This window comes from Cygnus atratus, chromosome 14 (genome assembly GCF_013377495.2).
Source record: "Cygnus atratus isolate AKBS03 ecotype Queensland, Australia chromosome 14, CAtr_DNAZoo_HiC_assembly, whole genome shotgun sequence".
NCBI classification, from domain to species: domain Eukaryota; kingdom Metazoa; phylum Chordata; class Aves; order Anseriformes; family Anatidae; genus Cygnus; species Cygnus atratus.
The window spans coordinates 8,015,667-8,027,358 of record NC_066375.1 but is presented as its reverse complement, the minus strand read 5'-3'; the positions used below and the strand labels follow the sequence as shown (position 1 = coordinate 8,027,358).

The following is an 11,692-nucleotide window of genomic DNA, read 5'->3' as shown; positions in this document are numbered from 1 at the left end:
ATACTGTAGGGCAAATGTTGTGGAAAAAATAACACTTGAGGGACATTCGATAAATGTAAGTCAATGATTAAGGATTAATTAAAGGGGTGTGGCATGACGAAGCATCTGTCTCCTACTTGCCCATTTAGTAAATACAGTTATAAATGCACACACAATGGATGTATAGGAAGAGTGTCTCTGGTCCTCTTAGAAGTAGGTCATGTATCCATATTCGTTGTTGAAGGAATGGTGCCTTCCCATTTAGAGTATTTAACAGTTGACTTTGTGTCTCAGCGATTTCATACAGTGTTCCGAGGAAATTTGCCACATAACACGAAAGTTCCTACTCCGCAAGCAAAAGCAAAAGGCAGCAACTGAGCATACTATCTAAATTAAAAATGATAACCAGGATTTACTTGTATAAGAATTGCTAAATATTTGTAGTCATTAGACATTTAAACAGAAAACAAATGGCTACAATAAATGATAACTAATTAATTGTCATGTGTTACTATTCACTGATTATTGTCTGCTTCAGGTGCTCTCTAATTAGTCTGTGGATGGATGTTCCAGAAAGCACAGGCGTAACGTGCCCTCTGCAGATGCAATCAAGACCCCTGTAATCAGCAGCAAAATGAGCACAAACACCAAAACAAATGCAACTGGTTTCCTCAGGACTTCAGGGCACCATTCAGCGTAGTTTGCACCAGGCTAAATATATAATAATAATAATAATAATAATAATAATAATAATGATAAAGAATTTGCACCAATGCGCTCAGTACAACAGCACTGTTTTAAAAGAAATGCATTTCATTTTCTTCTGCCCTTTCATTTTTAATATTATATGCGTTTATTAGTGATGCATAATTGTGTTGTTGAAGCTACTGAGGATTGGAGACATGGGGTCTAGTGGGATGTGGGGAAACTACAAGGCAAATATTTTCATCAACTAGGCATTTTTGAAAGCTATTGTAGTCATTTACCAGTGCTGACTTTTGGCTTTAGTTTACAGTAGCATTGGGGCTTAAGTAAAGGCCTTCCTAATCCTGACGTATTTTTAGAGCTCTTTGCAAAATCCTAAAAAGATTATTTTATTTCATTTTATTTTATTTTATTTTATTTTATTTTAATTTTTATTATTTTAAATTCAGTTTGTGTGGAAAAAAAAATCTTGGATACACACTTAGGAACTGTATTTCTCAATGGAATGTACTGGTTATTAGTCTCTAAGAAAAGAAAAAGCAAAGCAAACCAAAAAAAAACACAACAAACCCTCCAGGTAACAAATTGCTTCTTTGCTGTTTGATGCTATATTAAGCATTTTTTTAGGCAGAATGTTCTAGGGATCCTCAGAAGTTCCTTATCAATTTTGTTCAATGCCAGAACCAATATTTACCGTAAAAATACAATTTAAAGGTAGCATTTGATACATAGGTCCGATAGAGAATTTGCTAAAGGTCACGCTGTATCATGGAACAGAAATGGAGAAAAACGAGCTGTTGTGCAGTACGCCCCTACGTATACCCCTTTCTGGTGGTCTTGCAGAAGAAGAGCTACAGCATGGGTTGAAACGTTACACGCAAGTCTAGCGAAGCGATGTTTCATTTCTGGGTAGTGACTGAGTTCCAAGGAACCCTTGTGGTTGAACAAGAAAGATGACACAAGTCTGCAGTCTCCTGAAAACTCATCATTGCTGCCTAGGAGGATTTCATACCTGTTCGTAGACTAGGATCAATACTGGGGCCTAACTTCCCAATTCTTCTAGGAAACAGCATGCCTTATGTAATGCATACATATAAAAAACAACAGTCTGGTGTGAGTTCTGTAAAATTGCACTCCATATAAACAGCAGCCATTCAGACATTTCCAGACCTAATTTAGGTGCATGCATCCCTAAAATAGAGGACTACTTTTGTGTGTGCATAACTTTCCTTGTCCTTGCAAATTTGCTGGTTAAAATAATGTTCAGAGATCCTTTTTTATAACTGATAAAGATATTGGCTGTAGAGTACCCTGATAAACTGTACAGACTATTCTGCTAGCATCAGTGAAAGCCAAAAAAGGAATGGATTTCAATGGCATTGCTTGATTTGTGCCAGTACAGATGGTTTTATAACCATACTTTCTAATGCCATTGCATTTGTATCTACGAGCACTTCTTTAGGGCTATAGTACTCTTCCTAGTTTCATTGACTGCAGCGTGTTAAGGACTTTCTGAAGAGCTTTCCTAGTTTATGCCAAATAGGTTTGCAGTCTGTTAGCAAAGACTTACATGTTGTATTTTCAGAAAATTGAATATAAATAGCAATTTGAGGGTGTGACCTTGCAGCTCTGCAGAAGAAGCAAGGCCTACAGGACAGCAAAGAAGTGAGAAGCCAGCAAGTAGGCCTCAAGGGAGCAACGGTGCTGGAGGCAAGAGGATGTGGGGGGAGAATAGATTCAGCAGGGGTGGCATGTAGTGGGGGCAGAGCTATATAATTCTTTGAACATAGTCACAGACAGCTTGATTTCTTCAAGAGATAAGAAATGAGTTAGTAGAGGGGTATGAAGAGGGGAGCGATTTGATCAAATGTTCAGATAATGGGCCTTGGCAACTACGTTTATTTGGTGTAAGCATGGTATGATGCAATGTATTGGAGGAGGTCTGACAGGAAGGTGCTGCAGGTCAAGCCAAGGGACAGTGAAGGCCCGAATAAGATTTGGCTCTGAATGTGGAAGAATTGGACAGGCTGACCTCCAGAAGAGACATTACAGATCTGATAGAACACGTGTAGGAAGAAAGAAACTGTTATAAGAAAATAATCATGAACTTTGGCCTAGAGAGAGAGAGTATCTCCTAGCTATGTCACCATAACTGGCAGGAAAACTCAGGATTAGCCATCCTGAGTTTTCCATGGTGAATTCAAGCTAAGGATGCCCAATTGAGATATTAGACAAAGGGGAAAAAAATAAAAATGAATGAATGGAAAGAAGCAAACAAGTCAACACATACAGATTTGTATGTCATTGACATAGACACAGTAGTTGATATCAGTGAGAGCTGTTACCTGTTTTGCAGTGTCTTTGTCAGCTGGTAGCTCTTCTCTGTTGAATTAGGGAAGGAGGTAGGGACTGAGGTATTTTTGTATCCACTCTTGCTACAGACCTACACCTTCATGTTCCTTTTTCACTTCAATCCCCAAAACCATGTGTGGTAAGCGTGCAAACCTTTGAGTGTAGCAAGCCAAAACTAGAATATGAATGCACTCCAAGTCTAATGATTTTAAGGCCAGGTTGACATGTATATACAAAGATACACAGCCTAAGATTTATATTTAGTTACACATTTACGAGACATTAACCTGTTTATGTGTATATGAATTGTATTTAATTTCAAAGACTATGATGCCTTGTACATTTTTTAGAAAAGTCTTTGTTGCTTGCAAGACATGAAGTGTAGATGTAAACCATATGTCATCATCCTCCTGGTGACTGAAAGGTTTATCACTAAAGGTTTATCTTCATTTAAGCAAAGACTCAGTCATTTAAGGGATTCAGGACCCACCTACAGTGGAGCAGAAGATATGTATAGTTAGGTAGATATACTCAACTTGGCTAGGACCAAGTTGGCTTCAGAGATGGAAGAAGTGCAGACAAGTCTGTAGACTCTAGATAAAAACTAGACAGCTTCCTGAAAAGACTCTGTGGGTCAGCTGAAATGTCCCACTAATGCAGATACCTCACTGCTGGCACCTGATCTTGTATGTCGGTGCAGGAGTACACATAGTATGAACACACTCCTTTTGTTCAAGGCTTTTTGCACCACTGTATATTGCATGGCATGGAAATTTTGTATATTTAATGGAAAGGAATTAAATAGAACTGTCCTAAGTATCTTAAAACCACTGTAGTATATCCTGTAAATGAGGAGATAACCTGATTCGTTTTTTAGGTATGTTCTCTATGTGCTTTATAAAGTCTGCTAACATGCCCCCTTTCACACATTTCATTCATATGCAAGAAAAAAAAAGGAATTTTTTTTTTTTTTTTTAAGATTTAAGTTTGATTTGCTGTGTGCATTAAATACTTCTCTCTGCTTGGCAAATTGAGGTTACCGACAAAGTTATTCTTATCAACTGTGGCTTCAGCGGCCTCCTTTTTTTTTTTTTTTCTTTTAATCACCTTTGTTCATCCCTTGCTACCTCCTGCAACTGCTCTATTTCTGCTCTAAAAATGTTATTTTAGGGATTGGATTTTTCTTAGGGGATTTACCCAGATTATGCAGTTCACACTTTTATTACTGTAGACTGTGGAAATCTCCCACCCGCACATCCTGCTCTGATACCAATGCTTATGTCCTACAGGCAGCAGAGAAATTTATAAAGTTAAATATAGATAGTTTTTGTTTTTGTAAAAAGCAGAGCGGAAAGCAGCAACTACATCTTCACTCTCACAAGACAACCTGTATACTTATAACGTGTAATATTTGGGACAGACTTTCTGTCTGGGTGCCAGCTCTTCCTTTTCACTAGCTGTTCAATATGATGATTATCACTCAACTTCGAAGCTTCCAGAATTCAGTCCATTTTGCTACTTAGCTTTTTTAGTGAGTGTGAGAAACTCTATTTAGGTTGCTCAGCTGTCTTGCTTCTTTGGCAGTTCATTATTCCCCCAACAAAGATGTCTCCAGTAGACCCAAAGAACCAGACAGAAAGCTGCAGAAAAAGGAAAGAATTAGCCTGGTCTTTATGAGCCAGATGCATCTAGCTTTCTCCTGGGTCTTACAACTGTACCTTTGAATGTGCTCACACTGCTCCCAGTGACTCCCAAGGGAGTTGCTCTGGTAGAACCAGAGCAAGATTCTTCTGTGAACCATTCAGGAGCCCTTGGAAAGTAGATGCCTTGTTCTGAGCATCTGCTAGGAGGATGTAGTGAGCTATCCATGAATTGAATGCCTGGAGCAAATCACTCCCGGGCTTACTGATGTTGGCAGGACCACAGAGAACTTGTTTTATACCAGTGATCTTGCACAGGGTTAGGACAGGTTCTTCTGTGATACAGGTACAAATGATTCTTTGCTCAGCTGCTCTCTCTTAGGCAAAAATGCAGAAAGAAAAACCCAGTCGCACTGTGTCTTATCCAAACTGGCAATTTGCTCCAGGCCCTTTTGTTAGTGCCTGCCTGTTGGGGTTGCTGTCCCTTACTATTTTCTTCTGAAAACAAAGGCAAGACTTACACTGCTGGCAAATCTGCAGTACTTCAAGTCCTGTGGTTTATTCTGACAGCATGACCTGCTTACAGCTACCCAAGCTGCTGACGGCTGTATGGGGAGTACTTCTTTATGCCATACAGACACAGTTTTGGAGACATTTTCATTTACAAGGTAGAATAGGCAGTCACCACAGACTCGTGACCATGTAAAGACCCAGCATTAATATCTGACTTAATCATCAGGTAGGAGGGTTGTTTCCAGAAACATTATGAGTATGAGCATAGGAAAGAATGCTGGCTAATTCCAACAAAATATGCCTGGATTTTGAGTCACGTCAATTTATGAACAAGTAGTGAGATATCTGTTTCATGGTTAAATAACTGTTCAGACTCTGCTGAGGTTTGAATCTATTCACATACCTGTGTTAATAAGTTGTATAGCAAATAGCAGTTTGGCTTGTGAATTGAAGAATGGTGTGTCCCAATTTCTACATGGGAGGAACACTAAACTTCTCTCCTACATTTATAAATGCACACATAGGCTGCAGCTGATGTTTTAGTCTGAGGAGTCAGAAAGAAAAGGCAACACAGCACTGCACTGCAAATCCATTAATTCCCAAAGCCACAGCAGGAGATATGGAGATGGGAATTAACCACAGCAGATGGAGACATAAAGCTTAAGTCCCCTTCACCCCCAACTGTCTCCCTTTCTCTTCCCCTCCTCCCTGGTATATCCTGCAACAAAGCCTGTAACAATCACCAAAAAGGAAATTCCTGAGCTCGTTGCTTAACTAAGCTATAAGATGCAACACAACCTAAACAAAACAAGCAACTAGAACTGAGTTTCATTTTGGGGTTATTTTTCAGACTACTTAGAAAACAAACACACACAAAAAACCCTTTTATTTACTACTTAAATTGCAGTAGTAATCAAAAATTGAAGAAATACGTTCCAGCACAGAAGGGAGCAGAGTTGTTATATGACCATGCATGAAAATGGGGTTTGTATTTACTGTGCTCATCCACTGCTTGGACTCAAAATTCTGCTAAGATAACTTAGCATACTTCAGTAGCACACACTTTACACACTGTTGCTGAATTAAAAGAATGGGAATGGCTGATAATGAAACATGCCAATTTGCCTAAAATTAGTTACGAAGAAAAAAAAATTAACTATAGCAATAAATCAAGGTCTTCTGTCTTTGAGGCAGATAACATCCCTGAACTGATTCACCATTTCTCAAAGCAGTGTCCAGGTTCATTCCTACAGTTTACAATATGGAGATGCTGTAGTAATTGAGCTGTATTATCAGTGGTGGACTTGTACTGGACAGCATCTTCATTTTAGAAAGAGCTGAAATGCAGCAGAAAGCAAATTGTAGAGCGCTATGCATGACGCCCACCATCATTCTTAATTTCTCATTTGGAAGCACTGTAGAGGAAATGTTAGCAGCTCCCCATATGCTAGAAAGGGTCATTCATGGGCCTGCTGAGAATCAGCCATGCTACCAAGAATGAGAATCAAAACCTTTTTTCTTTCATTTGTTGGCTGCTACATACAGACTGGGAAAATGACTAAAGAAGATCAAGATCACGTGAAAAACAGGTGCTTAGCTCCCTACTATCTTCCACTTTTTGAAGTCACTGAATTTTACAGCCTTGCTGTACAGTTCACAGAGTGCAAGGCATCCGAGAATCAAGCTCAGCTCTTGTTAAAAGAATGTGAAATCAAAGTCTGGAAAGTCCAACAAAACCAGAGGCAGGTTAGCACCTCCTACTACTGGGTTTTCTTGCGCCTCTCTGGAGGTGGTACTTTTTTATTCCTTGTTTGTAGTACCAAGATGATCTGACAAACTGACAGCTGCTGCCACAGAGAGGAGAACCCTTCCCCTCACCATCTCCTTGACCTCCTCCCTTCCTTCTGCCTGTGTTTTCTCCTCACTTAAAAGCTAGCTCTGATACTGGATAGCACAGTGAGTCTACTTAACTCAAGAGAAGAGCAGAAAACATAATCCAGAAGAATTACAGTTATGTTTTCTGTGGGGTTTGGAGTTGCATCAATTTACTTTGCAATCCAGTGTCTTACACTGATGAAGACATTGTCTCATTGTCTCATTCCTGTCTCATTCCTACAATGAGAAGGAAACGTTGTACAGCCAGAAACGGAGACTGAAGGAGCAGTGAAGGAAGAAAGGAGAGCAGGACCAAGATGAAAGGTGAAGGAATGAGAACTCCTCTTTCCAAATCAGCAAACTGTTTACTTGCAGCATAGAACCACACCCTTGCCTGCATCTGAAACCATGTTCTCAGTTCCATATTTATGTGTCTTGGTTAGATCTGTATCTTCATCCTGGAACACTTTCCCTTCTTCATAATGATTATTTGTATGCATTGAAGTAGTATTTAGAAACCACCACCATATGGGAACAACAAACAACAAAACAAACAAACAAAAACAAAACAGAAAAAACAAAAGATAAGTCATCTTGGACCCCCCCTTGCTGATGGTACGTGATTTTCTGCTCCGAACTGTTTAGCTTCTCAACTGACAAGATCACAAACTGATGAAAGAAGTAATGTGGTAGAGTATTCTGATTTTATGAGTGAAGATTAAAGGTCTCTTAAATCTTCCTGCTAAGCCCAAAGGACCTTATGGCTTAATATGGAAAGTTTGAATGACTGGTATATGCCAAACAGCAAGCTTGTGGCATGAGAGACTACCACAGTCCCAGCTCAAAGCATTACATCCAAAGGATCCCTTCAGTCTGTGGAGGCCATAAGTTCCATAGCTATGATAGGAAAGTGGTGACTGGTGGCAACTTTTTAAACTTCTTCACTCTTTAACTTTTTTTTTTTTAATATTATTATTATTTAAGTATGTATTTATTTGGGAACCAAATGACCAGTTTTCTTAAAGGTGGCTTTTACTAACAAGTTACATACTACCACATATCATACATTTCAGAAGGTTAGTTTCCCCAGATACAGTGCTGAAGTGCTGAAAACAGAAAGCAACATGGCCAAACCATGTCATACTGTTTTGTTCCTTCTGCATTGTGTTGCCCAACATGGCTGGCCTTTAGGATATTTATGCACAAAGAATAAGAGCTTTCTGTACTCAAACTCCTGAGTCTGAACAATCCATTCAGAGCTTACACTACTCAGTGCTCATCACATTTCAGTCATTATGGATCTGTTCCTGAAAAGAACACTAGATTAATTCACGTCTTGGGGCACCACAAAATCTTTAATGTAAAGAGCTTTGTTTCACATTTTAAGCAGAAGTATTGACATCCAGGGTAGAAAGTGTGAAGACATTGCTTCAGGTATTAGACAACATCAGATCTGGAAGTCTAGAGATTATTGACAAATGCAGATTGCGCCCAAACCAACTTCGCGTCAGTTTTTCCTAAATCAAAACTGTAAGTCATTTCCAAATGGCAAGAATATCCTCCTTTGGACAACATGCCTAAATTGAGGCCCAGTTACCCAAGAAATCCTTGGGTCTATATCTGTAAACACGACATAGGCCATATCCATGCATATATGCATGTAGATAAATACTAAACTATAACCACACTGATGACATCAGTCTGTGAATACAGAAAAAAGTCAAGGAACAAACCTTTAACTCAGACTGAGTAATCAACAGATACTTGACGAGGTAACTGAAGTCATCAGCGATTATCTTTGAATATGTGTAAATACTAATACAGCACTTCCAAAGAATAAGGGCATCAACCTTCATAATGGGAGAGATTTCTTCAGTAAGTTCACTGAAGGCCACCCTTCCTTCCTACGTGACAGACACTGTCCTTCCCGCTAAATCATGAATGTCACAAAGGGGTTCATTTCTGCCAAAATATAGTTTGCCAGACTCTTTTGATGCCAAGGGGTTGCACTCATCATCAGGCCTGCCTCAGCTGTAGAGTGTTTTTTGGTTCGGACTATTTCAACATTCAGATAATCAGTAAAATGTAAGCAGCAAATGTTTTCAGGTTTTCTAGTCAAATTAACAATTCTGAAGTTTCTTTGCTTTGTTTTATAAATAATTGGCAGGATCCAAAGTGTAATAAAATAATCAAACTTTTTTTTTTTTTTTCCCAAAGTGATCTTGAAATGAAACTCTGTAAATGACACTGCACGTATACGCAAGGTGTTCCTGCAAAACCAAGGATATTACTGCCACCTGCTGAGGAAGAGAAGGAACGGAGCATAAATGCCCAGGTGTCAAAACCTCCTGTTTTTCAGTTGGCCATTTCAGGGAGAAATTCCTGCAGAAGCAATGCCAGCTAGCCCCGCTGCCCAAGACCCACAAAGTGGAAAACATAAATCGACATTTTTTTTCTTCAGCTCTTCGTGGAACGAAAATGAAAGAAAACCACTGGAGCCCAGCTGTTTGTGACAGCCTTTATGTACCCAGGCTTGGATGTTTAGATAAAGGAACACTGCAAACACTTTCCAGGCAAATGCTTTTATTTCGTGACCAGGGATGACACCCAAGTTTCTGATGCATGGAAGCACTATGTGTGACCACCACATAATTTAGTGGTTAAAGTCTCAGAATCCTGTTGGAGATCGCAGTCTAAGTATTTTCCTTCCAAGCAGTCCCGGCTGCTTTGGGGTGGCAGACACCAAGCACCAGTCGGTGCACACCTAAGTTCTGAGGCGACCTCAGGCCTACAGATGCCACACGAGCCCCCAACATGGCGCCCCCTCCATGGCGACGCCCCGCCCCAGGCACCGATCGGCACCGCCTCCCGAGAGAGCGCTGCCTCTGAATGGAGCAAACTTCAGACCGGCGTTCGGAAGAACCAATCAGAGCGCGCCGCTATCCCAGCCCTCGCTCGGCAAGCCAATCGGGAGGAGGAACAAAAGGGGGTGCCGGCGGAAGCGCGGTGCTGGCGGAAGGCTGAGGGGAGCGCGGCGCGCAGGTGAGGGCAAACGGCCGGGCAGCTCCGTCCTGCCGCCGCCTCGGGTCCTGTCAGGGCCCGGCCGGAGCCGCGGGGCTGCGGTGTGGAGGCCGCCCCCTGCCCTGCGGGCCGGGCCTGCCTCCCGGTGGCTGTTTGCTGCCGCTCCCCGCCTTCCTGGGTCGGGCCGTGGCCAAGGAAGGGCTGTCCCCCCCCCTCTTCCTGTGGCTGCGCTGTGTGCAGGCTGGCTCTGCGCGGGCTGAGAGGCGAGTGCTTGGTGTGCCTCTAGTGAGGGTAGTTGTGGTGGGAGTATATCTCAGTGAAGAGCTAATATGGGTTTATTGGGGAGCTCCCTGTGTTATCCACACCGAGACAGCTTCTGCTTGGTGTGTTACCTCAACGTAGCCCTCACACGGTACCTTTATTTATATTATAGGTTTGTTACACAGGCTGTATAACGTGTATTACTTTGGCATTCCCTAGGTACTTTCATCTGGCAAAAATGGGTGAGCCCCAGCAAGTGAGTGCTCTTCCTCCGCCTCCAATGCAATATATAAAAGAATATACTGATGAAAATATCCGTAAAGGCCTGGCACCAAAGCCACCTCCGCCTGTGAAAGACAGTTACATGATGTTTGGTAATCAGTTTCAGTGTGATGATCTAATTATCCGACCCTTGGAAAGCCAGGGTATTGAACGCTTGCATCCTATGCAGTTTGATCACAAGAAGGAATTAAGAAAGCTTAATATGTCTATCCTGGTCAACTTTCTGGATCTCTTGGATATCTTGATAAGGAGTCCAGGGAGCATAAAGCGAGAAGAGAAACTGGAGGACTTGAAACTGCTCTTTGTTCATGTCCATCATCTTATAAATGAGTACCGCCCTCACCAAGCTAGGGAGACCCTGCGAGTCATGATGGAAGTGCAGAAACGTCAGCGTTTGGAAACTGCAGAACGATTTCAGAAGCATTTAGAGCGAGTTGTAGAGATGATTCAGAACTGCCTGGCTTCTTTGCCTGATGACCTGCCTCACTCAGAGGGAGGACTGCGAGTGAAAACAGAACCAATGGACACTGATGATGGCAACAACTGCATTGGACAGAGTGAAAAACAGAGAGAGCGTTCTGGTTGCAAGAGAGATCAGGTTTTAGACAAAGATGCAGCTATGTGTAGCATTATTGATGAAATGACATGAAAAAACTTCTTACATTAGCTCACTACAAGGAGAAGCAGAATAGATTCTGAGGGTCTATGTTATGTTTTGTTTTCCTGTTATACAAGCAGTCAAAGCATTTATAGTGCACCTGTTGGGGGGAGGTTGTGAGCGACTAAGCAGGTGAAAATGTTTGATATTTTGTGAACTGTGTGTGTATTGTTAAAAAACAAAAATGTGTGCTTTTTGTTAAATGATTCATGTGAGGTGGAAGCCACATATTAAAGTTATTTTTTCTGACTTACATCCATTTGTTGTTTGCAGCCTTTTTGGGTGTGCTTCATTTTATTTTTTTTTAATTGCTTTAAGATGTGGAAGCAAGGGATCTGACTGACAGAAATTGAAACTGACAATTCCACCATTCTGAATACATGGTGGCTGTTTATACTTTCAGTGA

The 11,692-nt window shown here is 41.1% G+C and overlaps 1 protein-coding gene across 2 annotated transcripts; it reads left to right on the top strand.

Moving 5' to 3' along the window:
* The first annotated feature begins 9,581 nt into the window (after positions 1-9,581).
* On the top strand, positions 9,582-11,541 carry MED7 (mediator complex subunit 7). 2 transcript variants are annotated; one of them, XM_035559671.2, is made up of 2 exons: positions 9,582-10,106; positions 10,566-11,541. In XM_035559671.2, exons 1-2 carry the CDS (start codon positions 9,859-9,861, stop codon positions 11,275-11,277), a joined length of 960 nt encoding a protein of 319 aa, XP_035415564.1. In that variant the 5' UTR covers positions 9,582-9,858; the 3' UTR covers positions 11,278-11,541. The 2 variants fall into 2 exon arrangements, with proteins under 2 accessions (XP_035415564.1, XP_035415565.1); XM_035559672.2 differs by having other exon boundaries at positions 10,098-10,348.
* The last annotated feature ends 151 nt before the right edge of the window (positions 11,542-11,692 follow it).